The 16,695-nt window shown below is 32.7% G+C and overlaps 2 protein-coding genes across 2 annotated transcripts; one reads left to right on the top strand and one right to left on the bottom strand.

Annotated features, from left to right (window-relative positions):
• The first annotated feature begins 983 nt into the window (after positions 1 to 983).
• On the top strand, positions 984 to 8,442 carry LOC145605681 (meiotic recombination protein SPO11-1-like). Its single transcript, XM_081661753.1, has 17 exons — positions 984 to 1,062; positions 1,181 to 1,280; positions 3,139 to 3,212; positions 3,327 to 3,428; positions 3,752 to 3,825; positions 4,206 to 4,222; positions 4,584 to 4,653; positions 4,730 to 4,784; positions 4,910 to 4,957; positions 5,035 to 5,093; positions 5,166 to 5,197; positions 5,337 to 5,442; positions 5,643 to 5,763; positions 5,890 to 5,953; positions 6,047 to 6,156; positions 8,014 to 8,087; positions 8,231 to 8,442. Exons 1-16 carry the CDS (start codon positions 1,008 to 1,010, stop codon positions 8,046 to 8,048), a joined length of 1,122 nt encoding a protein of 373 aa, XP_081517879.1. The 5' UTR covers positions 984 to 1,007; the 3' UTR covers positions 8,049 to 8,087; positions 8,231 to 8,442.
• Positions 8,443 to 14,188: 5,746 nt separating this feature from the next.
• LOC145606069 (uncharacterized) lies at positions 14,189 to 15,263 on the bottom strand. Its single transcript, XM_081662129.1, has one exon. The coding sequence runs from the start codon at positions 15,228 to 15,230 to the stop codon at positions 14,391 to 14,393; it is 840 nt and encodes a 279-aa protein (XP_081518255.1). The 5' UTR covers positions 15,231 to 15,263; the 3' UTR covers positions 14,189 to 14,390.
• Positions 15,264 to 16,695: the final 1,432 nt, after the last annotated feature.

The raw sequence follows: 16,695 nt of genomic DNA, 5'->3' as shown, positions 1-16,695 counted from the left end.
GTAAATATCATCTAGAAAAAGGGGTAAAATCGCAAATGACTATGATTTCACCAATCTACTATGATTTGGAGATTTTGGATGTTAGAGTCATATAATGGTTGTTTGTGTATACTTATAAAATAATTGTAAAAGTATTGTGGAGTAACATTGTGAAACATGATTGGAAGTTTATAAAGAAGCAATTGTTACACCAATATTGTCACCAAGACATTTTATTGTAGACATTTGTCGATATGTTGCAGAGGTGGAAAAATGGGATTGTACACGATTACCTGATTTGAATTCCAACATATATATATGACGTTACATGAGTCCAACTCAATTCATCTTGTTCTTGCACTTAATGTGTATGATACTAATTCTTATACTTGCTAAATTACTTTGGTGAAGAGTGAAGACTAGCACTATCGACCTAACCTTGAAGGATAGCAAGACCAGACCCAAATTCAACGCAACACACATTTGACCTGGACGACTTGACTAACACCTCAAAAGAATAAAGATGGGGCGATCTTTGAATACAATAAATATATATGAGAAGTCATCCAAACAAGAATTTATCCAAATCAAATAACTAGTTTAATAAAAACATTAAAAGTATATCACAGAGTATTTAGAGTGAATGCCAATTAGGTTTAGTTGATTAAAGTTTGAGGGTGATACCCTAAGCTTCCGATCATATTCTATCTACATTACGTAGTTACCCTTGTAGTTCTCTTTATGCCGTTTTTTTTTTTTTAAAAAATTTTTTTATTTTTATTTTTATTTATTTATTTAAATTTTAATTTTGAATTTTAATTTTATACAATGGCCCAATAAACATCAACAGCCCAAATTTAGAGAACAGCCCACTAAAATGGGCCTCACTAACCGGCCCATTATCTTATGATTTGCTTCTTGCTTACGACGTAAAACTCAGCGGCAGTAGAAAATAGAAGTATAAATACCTCATATTCAATTCAATTTCCAAATTAAATTACTCACTCAACTCCCAACACTGAGAGAAAATGGAGGGAAAGCGTTCAACTCCAAAACCCAGCGATTTGCTTCACAAAATCAGAGGTAAGTTCCTTCTTTATTTTCATAATCAAAACCCTAATTTTGTAAATAATTTGAATTCCAAAATTTCAGCTTATTCATCTTCATCCTCATTTTGTTTTTGATTTTTTTGTTGTTGCAGATTTTAGTCGTTCGATTCTCGTAGATATTTGCAATGGACGATCTCCAGTGGTTTCGATCAATAAATTCAGAACTTACTGCACGAATTCCGCTGAAAATTGGTACAACTTCTGAATTTCGTCCTATAATTTTCGATTTAGGTTTCAAATTTTGTGGAATAAGAAGTACATGTTTTTGATGATTGAGTTTATACTTGTATGAATTAGTACCTGCAATTTGGATATTTATGCTAGATACAAGTATTTGATTTGGATTTATAGAGAATTTGACTAAATGCAGCTTGATTGAACATGCTGATGGAAGTGGTCTGTTTTTTCTTTTTAATTTTTCGTGCAATTGTTGATTTAGTTTTCGCATTGTTGATATAATTACTCGTTTCGGAGATTTTTTGTTTGGAACAAATTTGGAAGGTTGAACTTATATATATATTGAAAGTTTGACATAGTGCAACTTGATTAGGTTTGCTAATGGATTTTGTTTGGTTTCTAATTTTAGAGTGTTATTTTGTTTTTTTTTATCTATTTTTTGTTTTTATTTTAGTATGTTATTCATTCTTGTGTAATTTTCGATTTACCTTTCAGTGATATATTAGTTTAGAAGTACATATAATTGATTGTTGAGTTGATAATGTGAATAAATGCCTTCCTTTGGAGATAAATGTTTCGTGCAAAATGTTGAAGTAATTTTGCAACATGATTGGACGTGCTAATGTAATTTTATGATTTCAAAACTGTGTTTAGAAGTAAAACATTGATTTTGACTTCATAAATTGAATTTCGTCCTATAATTTTTTGTTTAGGTTTCAAATTTCGTGGAATTAGAAGTATATGTTGTTGATGATTGAGTTTATACTAGTATGAATTGATGCTTGCGATTTGGGTATTATGCTAGATACGAGTATATGATTTGGATTTATAGAGAATTTGACTAAATGCAGCTTGATTCAACATGCTGATGGAATTGGTCTGGTTTTATTTTAATATTTCATGCAATTGTTGATTTAGTTTTTGCATTATCGATTTAATTACTTGTTTTTCGGAGTTTTTTTATTTAGAAACAATTTGGAAGGTTGAGCTTGTGCTTGTATCCATGAAAGTTTGACATAGTGCAACTTGATTAGGTATGGTAATGGATTTGATTTGTTTTTTTTATTTATTTTTGTTATTCATTCTTGTGTAATTTTCAAATTATTCAATTATATGTTGATTTATAAGTGCATGTAATTGATAGTTGAGTTGATATGCATTTGAATAAATGCCTTTCTTTGGAGATTCTAGTTTCGTGCATAATGCTGAAGACCTAGCTTGTGTTTCCTTTTAAGATACATTGACATTTTACAACTTGATTGGACTTGCTGATTTAATTTTATGATTTCAAAGCTGTATTTAGTAGTATACTATTGATTTTGACTTCATAAATTGTTATTACTCTCTGTATATGTTTTAATTTTTAAAACAATGGAAATTTATGTCATGTACACGAGGAGCATATATAAGGCTGATGAGATTTTTTTATTTCAGTCAATTTGGATGTATTTAGAAATTATTTGTACATTGTTCTTTGTGGTCTTACCTAGTAAATACACTGTAGCACAATTATATTTTCTAATGCTGTTCTGTGGAAACTGTGTATATGAGAGCAACTGAAGCTTCATGTTTTGAGTAGAACCATGTACTGAACAAGCTCTTTGTAAAATAAGTTCTGGCATTGTGGTTTTGAACACGACTGGAGTTGGAAATTATGTATTTCATCTAATGAATTGGAAGCTGTTTTAGGGTTCTCTTTATCCAAGTATTAAGATCTTTTCAAGTTTCATAGTATCTTTAAAATTAGTTGTCAATCATATGCTCTTGGAATCACTTAACTGACTATTATTCCAAACTAAATATTTTCCGGGGTGGAGGATGTGCATTTTTCATGATACTTTCATGTTTATGTTATTTCTATTGCTGTATGCAGTTTATGCAGCTCCAATTTGCCAGTAGGAACAGAGGTACTTACGTTGCGAAGGCAACCACATGCTCACAGGATAGGTAACTTCCATTCTCAGAACATAATAGTCTTATTGCTCACAGATGTTTTGTTACAATTATTATCGGACTCTGCTTCACATCCCATTCATCTATTTCACTTTACTTTTCCGCCAGATGTTTTGCTAAGGGTGTTGCTAATAGTTCAGAAGCTTCTACAAGAAAACAAACATGCGTCAAAACGAGATATATATTATACTTATCCATCTTTATTTTCAGGTGCGCTTCCAGTATGAAAACTTATTATAGAATTGCAGAGGCTGCTATGGTTTTTACTAATATATTTTATTCAAAGATGCTTCTACCACCAGTCTGGTAACTGAATCATTCACTTCTCCAGTATTGGAGTGCACACTCATTCAGAATTTCAGCTATCTCTTTCCCTTGAAATACTATTGACCTGGTTTTATAAATGCAGTTTACAATTTTTATTAATGATTATCTTCAAATCTCTCCACTTGTGTTGTTCTCTTTTAATTTCATCGGAAGGCTGGAAGCTAAGGGTCACTATTCTTACTAAGGTACTTCTATTGTCTGTGCAGATCAGTCTGTTGTGGATCGTGCCATAAATGATATATGCATACTCCTTGAGTGTAGTCGCCACAATTTAAATGTAGTGAGTATACCTCGTTTTCTTCTTTCAAATATTTTTCTCTTTTCAGATATGGCTCAGTTACTTCTATAACTTGGATATAGAAGCTACTGTAGACCAACTTTAAAACTAAAAACTAAACGGCTAAATTTTATGACTTGAAACTTGAAATTATCAATATTGTAGACGATTATGTTAGCAGGAATTATATTGTGTACTGTGGTATCATGGCACTCATTCACTTATTGCTGATATGTATTAGTTGATTACATTATCTTTGGTACCATGGCTTCATGCTGCTCACTCACAATAACTTTTGATTTGTGTTCTTTGTTAATGAGAAGTGAGTTGTATATTCCAAGTTTTTAGAATAACCCATAATTCTATTATCCCTTGTCTTGCAGGTATCTGTCGCAAAAGGGTAAGTTTAATCCATAATTTATACCGGATACCTTCCTTTTTATTGCTTATTATTCAATTTCCACCTTTCCCCCTCTCTTTCATGGTGGTGTTATTCTGCGCTGCTGCAGCATTGAAAATACTGACAATCACTTAAGAATTGCAATCTTGCTTTATTCCTTAGTTCTTGGCATCATTCCTAATCCAATATTAATGGGCTGGTAAAAAACACCTAAGATCAATGCACTGACAAATAGTTACATAGACATCCTTAATTTTGACATCTGCTGGCATCATGACATTAGTTTCTTCTTCCAAAGTATAAGTCATGCTAATAGCATTTTGTGAACTTTAATAGCTTGTTCATCTTAACTCGTTCTTAGGTTGGTGATGGGCTGGATTAGGTTTTCTGAAGACGGAAAGAAGTTTGATTGCATAACTAATCCTAATATTGTAAGTGTCCTTGGTATACTATGTCATTTCATGGAATAAAGATTTATATTCATATGCAAACCTTGTTTTGCTTCAGGCTCAACCTGTTCCTGTCCAAGTTGAAGATGTTCATGATATCCATAAACATCGTAGCTATGAGTTGAATATTGACATGATGATTTGCATGTTTCCATTAGATGCTGGCCTGTTTAATCAATCTTTTTGCAGAATATATAAGTGTGCTAAAAAGTAAGATTTTTCTTGACTATTGGATTAGATATTCTTAGTTTTGCTGAATACATCTTAGTTGTTGAGAAGGAGTCAGGTAATATTCTTCTGTGATAAACTCTGGGATACTCATCCTTGTGATAATAAATGAATTTTTCTTCCAAAATCTTGCAGTTTTCCAGAGACTGGCGAATGATAAGTTTTGCAGCCACAATCGATGCATTGTCATTACAGTAAGTTGGGAATGAAGTAAGCTCATGTTTTTATTTCTTCTAAGGGTTAGTTTTTAATTGTAGCTGTTGCAGGGGCGTGGATACCCAGATGTTCCTACAAGAAGGTATCTTTTAGCCTTTTGATAGTGTGCAATGTTAAAAATGATTTGTCAGTTTCTGATTTAAGTTCTATGATTTATTTTCCCAATTGATGATGCCACTCATCGGTTTTTCATGATATGCATGAATTTACTCATCCTTCAGATTTTTGCGCCTCCTTACTGAGAAGCTGCACGTTCCTATATATTGCTTGGTTGATTCTGATCCATATGGGTTTGACATCTTGGCCACTTATCGATTTGGCTCACTGGTTAGTAACATCTATAGCTGGTGCCTATTGCTTTTATGTGGTGCATGTGGCAATAAGGCATAGTGGTGTTTGCAAAATATTATGTTGTGAACATTCATAATGTTAAAAATAATTACCTATTCTAATTGCAATTTTGTGGTCAAATAGTCTGGATTGATTAATTCCTTTTAAATTGTAAACATTTCTATTTGATTTCCTAGGAAATGGCGTATGATGTGGAATTTCTTTGCGTACCGGATATCTGCTGGCTTGGTGTTTTTATATCTGATTATGAAAATTATGCTTTTCCTTCACAGTGTCTCCTTCCCTTGACTACTGAAGGTAAATAGAAATAACATATGTTTTGTACAATCAAGTAATAAGACTTCCCACAAATTTTTTTTCTTCCTGTTTTTGTCATTTATATGCAGAATACTTTTAACTTTCCTGCTTCTTTCGTTCCGTCAGATAAGAAGAAAATTGAAGCACTGTTACATAGGTGTTACCTGCAGCACGAGGAGCCACATTGGAGGTATCTTTCACCACTTAGTCTAAGCTGTTGTAATTTGTCATTAATATATCTCAGTGTTTGATGACTTCTTTTTCCTCTCTTTTACCATTTAAGACTGGAACTAGAGAGGATGCAGGATAAAGGTGTAAAGTTTGAGATTGAAGCATTGTCTGTCCACTCACTTTCCTTCTTGTCAAAGGAGTACTTGCCATCAAAAATCCAATGTAAGAGTGCCTGTTTGATTTGTTAGATTATATGCTAGCATTTGCAGATGCTTAAGTGTTAGGTGTTACATTTAAGTTGATGGGGTTACTTACCTGTACTGTTTTTTGCTTGATGGAACTAAGAAATACTTCGTGCATGTAACTAATGAACTTGGAGATATGTTATTGTACAAGTTCCTCCATCTAAAAAGGGGTATAAAATGTACATTTCGTCTACATTACAGATCTCCTTTCATGTATTATTCCGTGGAGGGGTGGTGATATTTTTTGCTTTCTTCTTGTGATCTGGGCATTGAGTTATAGCTGAGTTATTAATATTGAGGGACTGCATGCTGCACAAATCAGAATGAAAATAAATTGTTGGCGTCCATGTCATGCTGGAATGATAGCTGAGGAAGTTTGCTAATGATATGTTTGTTACTCCTCTATCCAGCAAATAGATGTGTTTCAAATTTTATTTTATTTGGCGGGGTGTTGTTTGGGTGGATGGATTCAGTGCGCAAGTGAAGCTTTTGCCTTATTTTATTTTTCTTTCTTTTTTCTTCTTCCTTTTTTTAAGTTTCATGTCTTGCATTACTTTGATTTTTTTTTTTTTTTTTTTTTGTTTGTTTGAAATCATTAACACTATGTTTGGATATAGAGAAATGGCAGGAAGAGAAGAGAAGAGAAAAGGAAGGATGCATCATCCTTTATTTGGATAGCTAATGCAAGGAGAGAAGGGGAGGGAATTGGAAGGATCCATTTTCCTTCCCCTTTTAATAAACCAAATCTCTCCATTGTTGGAGAGATTTGGAAGGAAAATGGAAGCTCCCTTCTCCCTCCCCTCACCTCCCTTTCCCTTCCCTCTTTTTCCTTCCCCTCCCTTTCCCTTCACTATTGTTATCCAAACATAGTGTAAGGCTTTGAAACCAAAATCTAAAGATGGCAGGATTTATACAACCTTCGTTTCATATTATTTGCGACTTTTGTAAAAAATGAATGTTTCACATTATTTGCAACAATTGTTTTTTTATTTTTTTCTTAGTTGTGATTTCTATCTATCTCTTTCCTCATCACATACATCTCTATCTTTCTCTCCCCATTCAACATTTACAAACTAACTTTGCCTTGGAGTCCTTGTAAACTCATTTGTTGCACACAATATGATATAATGGTAGTATTTTTTATGGTTGTCAAGAAAGAGAGGGTCTCTATTTAACTTAAACATATATTTTTCTGGAAAACTGCATCATGTATACTTCTGAAACTTCTTGCATTCAGTAGCAACAGCAGGGTTTCATTTACTTATAGATATCTTAAGTGCGCTGTTCTGTAATACTAATAGCTTCATCTGTTATTATTATTTCTTGACTTCTGCTGAGATGAACTTCTATTCTGCCAAAAATTGATCTGGTTAATCCATTTTTGTTCACTGATGTATTTGTGGATCATTATGATTAGTTTGTGAGAGTTAGATTTTAGTTTTCCGTGATTTAATTATGTTCACTAGTATTTTCTATTGCTTTAAGACTAAACTATAACATTCCGGTGGTTATAAGGACTTGTTTATTCATGGATCCCACATAATAATGAGGTTTAATGCCAAATTAAAGAAAGAGACAGACTATGTTACTGTGCTGATGGACATCACTGGTTGATAGGTTTAAAAAGCTTTCTCTGTTGTCTATTATATTGCTTTCAGGAACAGTGTTATTTTGGTCTTACTTTCAGTTTGGAAAATTCTTCCCCAGCTAAATGTTTAATGCTTCGTTTTGTTTATGCTGCATAATTATTTTTAACTTATTAATTGCTCATGGAATGTACTTAATGGTTCTCTTTATTTTGAGTTCCCCCCCTAAATTCTCCTCTTTCTCACAGGCATGTCCCAAATGTCTCGTTTGATGTCGTTTTGATGGACTATTTTTCCTTGTCTCCAGTTCCGTTGCAAACAGGTACAGGTGGTCTTGCCATGTAACTAAATTAAGCATTAATTTGAAGGGGTTATCCCATTGTCTTCTATATTGTTGAATTGCAGTCATGCATAGAATAGACATGAGTCTGAATCATATTTAGATTGACTTAACCGTTAACACAGGGACCCAGTGTGGAAGAACTTGGATTAAAAAACTACAGAAGATGCTGAAAATGAAACCAATTGAGGATTTATCCAGACAAGTATAAAGATGTGATGGATTCTTCGGCCACCTGTGCTTTACCAAGTAAGTAGACGAAGAAGATCTATCTCTTTCATCATCTCAGCAATTAATGCTTCATGTGCTGCATAAATTGTTTTGTTTTCCTCCAAGAACCAAACTTCCTAGGCAAATTTGTCGACCTGCTAGTGTTTCATTTCACATAGTTAATGCTATATTGTTTCATGTTATGTTGTCTAAACACATGCTATAGGTGTCAATACATAGATTAAGATATTTGCTATATTTGTCTAATATTGTTAGGAATTTGAAAGCATGCTTAAGAGCGTACACTTTAGAGTCTAGAAGTCTTAGTATATTCTAGGGAGAATCACATTGAAAGAGGTGATAGTGGCCTCTTCTTAGCTTGCTAACTGAATAGAGGTCCAATATATTTTGGATTGCACATATTTTTTTTCCCCGTCTCTTATTGTAAAGTGGATGACGTGTTCCGGGTCCATGAAGCTATTTACTATCTATCTTTTCTTTTTTCTTCAACCCATTCATTATATTTGTGAGGGTCGGCAGTTCTGTTTTGTGGCGTCTTGTTTGAAGTTGTGGAAGAGCCATATTTGATTATTCCCTAATCATTGAGTTCTTTGGACTTGAGCCTAATATAAGTTGCAATCAGGTAACTGTTAGTAGGCCAGTGTATGGGCACAGAATTGTGGAGATTCATTAGATTTCAGCTTGTAGGGTGACCCAGGATAGTGTGGGTACTTATTGGAGAGGATTCAGTGAATCCTCTCTTGTAGTCTCATCCTACTAGAGATGAGGGTGAGACTGATAGTTCGGGATGAGATTGTTTATAATTGAACCTTCTATAGTTCTATAACCTTTTCAATGGCCGGACACGAACTAGGGCAGTATTGCAGAAGTGGTTGTAGTATTAATGAACTATTTGAGCATAGTAGTGGTTATAAAAGGGTGTTTCATGGAGAAAGTACTAATTAATCTTGTTGAACTTATTAACCCTTACTAGATTATCTAATCTTATTTTTCTAGAAATAAAGGGAAATAAGAACATAATAGGAACTTAGTCTTGTTTATTACACGGGTAGGTATGTTGATGATATTATATCAAGAAAGTTATACAATGTATAGCATTAAAAGATGTATGTGTGTCTGTATATTCAATAACAACAATAATAACAAAGTCTTAGTCCCAAAATAATTTGGGGTCGGCTAACATGAATCATCATAAGAAACCGTACAATATAAAGAGAGAGATATAACAAGATAATCATTTGAAAGAATCTAAAAAAAGGTGATTAAAGTCAGAAAAAGAAAGCATTCAAGAAAAATCATGGGAGTTTTAAAAGAGAACTAAGAATAAAATTCAAGAAAGTTTAGTATATCTGTATTTTCACTTAAAAAAATACTTTTGTTTGAATTTCATAGTAAGTTGATCTAAAATGAGGCTACCAGTCTACCACACTAGACCTTTGAGATCACTAACGTGCGTTAGAGATCATGTAAAAAAACCAATTTCGTTGAAAATAAGTAAATAGAGGCAGCAAGTTTTTTAGCACCAATGACTTTGACTGTTTTTCAGGAGTTAAATTTTTTGGACCCTGTATGTGTTTGAGTTCTATGACACTATTTTTCTAGGATTTTTTAATTGTTTGAGTAGTATTTTATAAAATTATACTTGTAAAGTTGTAAGTATTTGTCAAAATAGTGATTAATGTTATTGTTGCCTCAGCATACTTGAATCCCATTGTAATTAACCACGTGTAGTTCGCATGATGTCCTTGATTGTCCTTGATTTCCATTGTAGAAGTGGGACAATTATTTTACAATCATTTTTTTTCCTTGTCTCCCAATCATGATGGTCAATGCCGAAAATCATATCCAAAATCATCTTCTAGACTAGACGTCTACCCAAGTACCAAATCATTTTAACCTTGTATAGGAGGAAATCAATAATTAGTACGAACGGCACCTGTACCCTCTCCCCAACGGCAAAAGGAAGGAAACTCTATAGTATTAATACAGTAAACATGATTATGATAAACTGTTGCTAGTTTTACTTTTTTTGATCCAGAAAGCTTGGAGCATGTTAATTTGTTTTCTTCTGCTCTTGATGTGAATAAGAACTTGGATTTTTTAACTTTTTACTGTACTTAGTTAGATTATATTATTTTCTTTTTGTGTCTGGTCACTTTTTGATCATTTAAGATTTGGCTTTAAGCCTTTAATTCTTGATTATATTATTTTCTTTTTGTGTCTGGTCACTTTTTGATCATTTAAGATTTGGCTTTAAGCCTTTAATTCTTGATTTACTTATTTTAAGGGTGTGTTATTGACTTTTTATTTGACATAATAGAGTAGTAGATTATGTTGTTTGGACTTGGGTACCTAATGTCTAATATTTTGTGAAATCTTTTTCTAAATTTTGGTTAAAAATGGGTTAAGTTGTCAAAATATCCTACCCATCCAAGGGTCAAATATCTAATATGAGTACTTAAAATAAAGTGAAGAGTGTGAGTACCGAGTAATAAAAAGGTTCGCTTTTGTTTGTGCCTAGTCTTCAAGGAGTTTTTCGATTTGGTAAACTTTACGCTTGTATAAAAGAAAATAAATTATACAGTAACATTTTTTTCATCATTGCATGCACCTTATTTATTGTATTCTAGTTAAAGTTTAAGAATATGAAACTCAAAAGCTCCCTTTTCATTCCCATTTCAAAGTTGTTGGAGGTTTATTTTATCCTTTATTTATTACTCCGTATTATTATTTTCTATAAATTATGTATTTTGACTCCTCTTTTAGTCTTTATATTATCTCGAACACTTTAATATCTTGAATCACAATATTACATAATCGCTTATGTGCTATATGTGCTCGCAAATAGGTTTAAGATAAGCATCATAACAAGAAGTTAAAATTAAATCTACTTAAAATGTTTGTTTATGTATTTCAGCGTTAGAATTCATGCAAAAACTCATCTAAAAAAAAAAAAGAATAATTCCACTTATGTTGTGTTGAATCTATTTTTTAATTTAAGATAGTGTTTTTGTGTTTGAAAATTGAAATTTCTTATCTTGACGTGTCGGATACTTAGATATGTACTCGCACCTGACATCAACTCAAGTAACATAGCTTGTATTAGTGTTAGAGTTCGGGTTTGGTAATGTCATCTTTTCCTAATAATTAGATTCATCTTCCATTCTTACCTTTAAATTATGACACACAAATTAGCAAACAAAAATAGTCCCAAAAACCTTAATCTCCTCTCCTCATGTATTCCTAGCCTTTCATCTACGAAATACCCTCGTGACATTTCTTGGAGAGATCATGTTATTATTCCTACACCAAGGTCGCCATCCATAATAAAATTGAAATATTTATTAATCACTGAAACAACTCAAACTGGTTATGAGCTGAGTAAAACAGTCTGGTGAAATTATTAAATTCTTATAAATCATCATATACAGTTTGACAATGTTGATACTATGATTGAACTTGGCTGTATTATATATAGGTATATAGTATTTCTAATGATTTGGACGTGGTTTTAATCACTCACTATATATTATAAACTGCCCTTGTGTCTGAAGATTAACTAAGCCATGTCACTCACTGCTATCGTGGCTCATATTACTTCAGGATTTTCAATCGTACAATGATATAAATTATATAATAATCATAATAAGCGACATTAATATAATTAAAATGTATCTATATGATATTTAAATTAAGTGACGTATGGAATTTATGTTATCAGCAGCCATTATTTCTCTTCCCCAACCATGACTTGAACATGTGGACTAATAGATTCTGACTAGCAATTTAGATTGTTGAAATCTTAGTATCACGTATCCTTAATTGTTTTTACAGCTGGTTGACATTTATTATTTAGTATATTTTAATGGTTGCATGTTTTTGCAAACTTTTGTGTGATTTGTGCTTGCAAATAAAAATTGAGTTCGTGTTTGACTTAAATTAGCAATCATTTGTACTTTTATGGCTATGAACGTATGATTGATTTTAGGATAGATTTTGAAGCATTAAATTAAAAGCTACTCCCTCCGTCCCTAAATTACATTCCTCCTTTCTATTTTTGGTAAGTTTTTTTTAGTCAATCAACTCTCTTTTTCTGTTTTATATTTAATGCTTTCTCACTCTCTTTACCTAATCTCACTCATAATCCTTGTGCCAAATTACAATGAATATGATTGGTTAAAAATTTTCAATTAGAGCATGTGATTGGTCCTTTTTTTTGGCAAAGGATTGATGACATGTCATAAGTAATAACTACTCTATCTTTGTACTTCCCATTACATTATCCAATTATTGTTATTTGTCTTATTCTTCCCTCCTTAATTCCCGTGTAAATTTCCAAAGAGGAATGTAATTTAGGGACGGAGGGAGTAACAACTATTATACCCAAAAAATGGGTACAATCCCAAGTGTGCATCACACATGATTTTGTAGCATTATGCTTTTATGTAACATAAAGCCTTGCTTATATTTAGTAAGGCTTACTTATATCTATAATTGAAATGTCAGCATGATTGAATTGCTAAAATTCGTAAGACTGACTTGAAATACTGAGCTACAAAAGATAAAAATTACAAAAAAAAAAAAAAAAAAAAAAAAAAAAAAAACTTATTAAGGAGGGACGATTAATAAAGTCGAGGGATTAACATGACTTAGCTTAACCACCCTTAGCCTCATGACCTGTGATAGTTGGCTACTCTGGAGGGTTAAGGGTAAGGGAGACAAGGCATATTGGTTTTCATTTTGTTTTTATTTGAACTATTGTCACATTATATTAGAAACTTAAGAAGATGAATTAAAAGCACCTAAAAAGTTATTACTCTACACCTCACATTGAAATAACTAGACAAGTCATGAGATATTTAAATAAAGATCTAAAAAGTGTGATTTAGCTTGGAAAAGGGCCAAAAAATTGATATTTTTAATAATCATTGTAACATCAGTTGCATAATTGATTTATTATATGGAATACTCTTCTATTTTATCCCAAAAATATCATTAAAATGATATAGCAAGAGATTTGTTTTTAGTATGAGAAATGTTTTCCAGAAATTACTAATTAAATATCAGCTATTTGAAATACTCCCCTGACATTAATGAGACTTCTTGGGGGAAAATGGGAATAACTATCTTCAAAAACCTTATTTGAAGTTGGAGTATCACTGATACTTTTTAGTTTATTTAAGGAACACTAGCATATGTAACATACTAACATGTGAGGGGCAGTGTGGAGCATCGTAAAATATATATGTACACATGTTAATTGTTGCAAATTAGAGGAAAGGATAGAAAATTACTAACTTATCACCTTGAGGAGTGACTCTTCTCCCATAGGTAGTCAACACCCATTTATAGTCTTTTTATCAAATTTTACAAGGCTACTAGCGGTTAGCATGTTGAATGTAGATTGTTGGGAATCTCTCATGTGTGTGGAAAAAAAATCATCCAAATCGGACTAAGTATTCAAGTGACTAATATTTGTGCCTAGTGTGCTACATTACTCATCTTAGTTTGGTTGGGCTTATTGTCTGTCCAGTAAAGATATATGTAGCTTTCCCGTGAAAAGCTAAATCGTAGAGTATTGTCCACCATTCCTTCTATTAAGATCTGAAAACATCATGGAAAATGGGGCTTAGTGACATGAGGATGTTCAATTTATTAAAATTATGATGTCCATCTAATGTCTTTACCAAGATAACTCATTTTCTTTTGCTTGGTTTGTGTCAATTTATATAATTTTGAACATTCCAATGTCCTGTTATGGAGTATATTGTAGTTTTTGGAATGACTTTCTCGTTGGTCTTTTTCTACAAACTTGAATGTCTCAAGAAGACAAGAAAACTAACAAGGGAAGATGTTTCTATGATAATAGTGTACTACACAAACCAAGAAATATATACAACATAATTATGGTATTTGCTAACATCTATGGTCTAAAGTAAAGCGGGATTGAAGATGAAAAAAAGCATCTATGTATACTCTATAACATATGGAGGATAATGGAAGAGGAAAAGAAAGTTATGTTACAATGAAGTCATGTATTCATCTCTAATCATTTTAAACAACTATAAGTTGTCTTTGGGCTTCGATTCTGAGATCTTCCTTCATCTTTCTAATGAAATCATCAAACTTTCTGTTTAATTCCTCTGTACTCATCTTGGCTATTGCTTCCTCTTGTTCTGTTTCATCTTCGTCATAATAACCATAATTTTCCTCTTCTTGCTCTGCATAATACTCATAATTTTCCACTTCTTGCCCTGCATAATACTCATTATTTTCCTCTTCTTGCTCTTCATAAGACCAACTGTCAGAATATTCTTTCTTGTACTCTTTGTTATCATTAATGATAACATCTTCATACTTTTCTTCTTCTACTTCTTCCCATATTGTTCCATCTGTGATCTGATACACAACACGTTTTTCCTCAACATCTTCCTTTGGCATGATTTCATTTCCTTCTGATCCATTTTCATCCTCATCTTCATTGGTGGCGGCATCCTCCACCAAGCGAGAGTTCTCTATTGAGGATTGCATAGCCTGATTGTATGCCTTGTAATACAAGTCATTATCAGGACTTGTCTCAGGCAGGGATGGTGAGCAAGTATCGACAGTGCCACTTGAGTATTTTGCAATGAAAACCAGTATTCCATTACATAATAGGAATATGTAGTTCTTGTCAGCTGCAAGGGAAAAGAGCTGGGATGAGAATGTAGATAAGTGGGAGATGAGAGAATGGAAGAAGGGAGGCCGAGATGGGTGCAAAAATAAGAAGGCGAAAACAGAGAAGGTCATAGAAAATGGGATGAGCATCTTAAGAAACTGATAATATAAGGGGGATTGGTGCATGTTTTGAAGCTTTTGTTGATACATTGTTTTTGTATCTATTTTTGGTGTCATATGATTTAAGAGGAAAACTTTCTGGATGCTATCTGAACTTCAAAGATTGATTGTAGACCTTGAAGATTTAGTAACTTCCCTTTTATAGGGGGATCAAAACACCTGGGATTTGTGGATTTGACAAAAATGCCCTTGGTTGTTAATGTGATGTGGAGGCTACTGAATGCTCCTTCAAATTAAGAGTACCTCTTTCTTTGATTTGTGTGATGTAAGATTTGTGTGTCATATGATGTGGGGCATATTGTACTCTTATTAACACAAAATATTGTCTACAGTTTATGTGTCATCACCTCTTCTGGTATAAGTTACCTTCATGTTTACTGCCCTCAAGGGGAGTTGCTTTGTGGGTACATGATTGAAGTTAGGCATTTATTTTGGACCAAGAATTGTGAGACAGAGAGAGACTCTGAGGGGGAGCAGTTCTAGCAATCAAGGTCCGGCCTATTAATTAGGGGTATTATTCTTTCGTAATCCTTAGTTTCATGTATAAGCATTCAGGATTAATTACTTAAAAATTTATTGAAAAAAAAAAAACAAAAAAACAAAAAACGATCGAGGTCATTAATACTAGTATTTAAAATTTTACTCTTATCTTGTTATATAAAAAATTTAAGTATTATGTTTAGCGTTAAGAAGTTACTGTGCTCTCTCTCTTCCTGTCTTATTTTGCCCCTCTTCATGTCACCTTAGTAAGCTTTGCCAACATCCGGAAGGTTGGGGATATTTAGCTGCCTTTCAGGTAAAGGGACGCGTAAATACAATTTTTGATGGATTAATCTCCCTTTTCTCTTACTTCACTTGAAATTTAGGAGCTAAAATCCAAGTTCACATTTTAAGCACTCATTCACATAGAAGTTTGTTATTCTTATAGTGGAAGATGACCATCCTTCTTCCTCAATTACACGACTTCTATTTTTATATAAGATCTGTTGTTATATTGTATTACCCAAAATTGCTCATACTTTCTTGTTAGTATTGTTTGTAGTTCAATTCCAATATACTAATTCTAGTTGCATATACAACCATGTAGTGTATACTTAGTCAGTTAAGGAGTGGTAGATCAATACTTCGTTCTTCCAAGCCTGTGATTACATGTTAGGAATGGCAATTGATCCAGCCGAATTCTAGAGTGAGGTTTTGTGTAGGAGGGCATTAACCTACTTGGTGTTTATATTACTTGAAAGGTTGTTGTAGAAACCGGGGATTATATTCTCTATTCGGAATTAATTGACATATGTGGAGTACTTTTAAAGATGTTCTAAAAAGATACTAAGTATTATATTTTCTAATACCCCTAACTAAGGTGGGATGATGATAGAAATACTGCCCCAAATTATTATAAATGTCTTTTTTGTAAAATCATTGCTATATTATATTCTGACATGAGTATCATATTATACAGTATTATATTCAGGATATTATCAATACCTCATAATATATGATGTTTCATGTTTGCCTAAGTTAT

The sequence above is a fragment of the Chenopodium album genome, chromosome 22 (genome assembly GCF_948465745.1).
Source record: "Chenopodium album chromosome 22, dcCheAlbu1.1, whole genome shotgun sequence".
In the NCBI taxonomy this organism is placed as follows: domain Eukaryota; kingdom Viridiplantae; phylum Streptophyta; class Magnoliopsida; order Caryophyllales; family Amaranthaceae; genus Chenopodium; species Chenopodium album.
The sequence above is the reverse complement of the archived record's forward strand: the minus strand, read 5'-3'. Positions and strand labels throughout refer to the sequence as shown.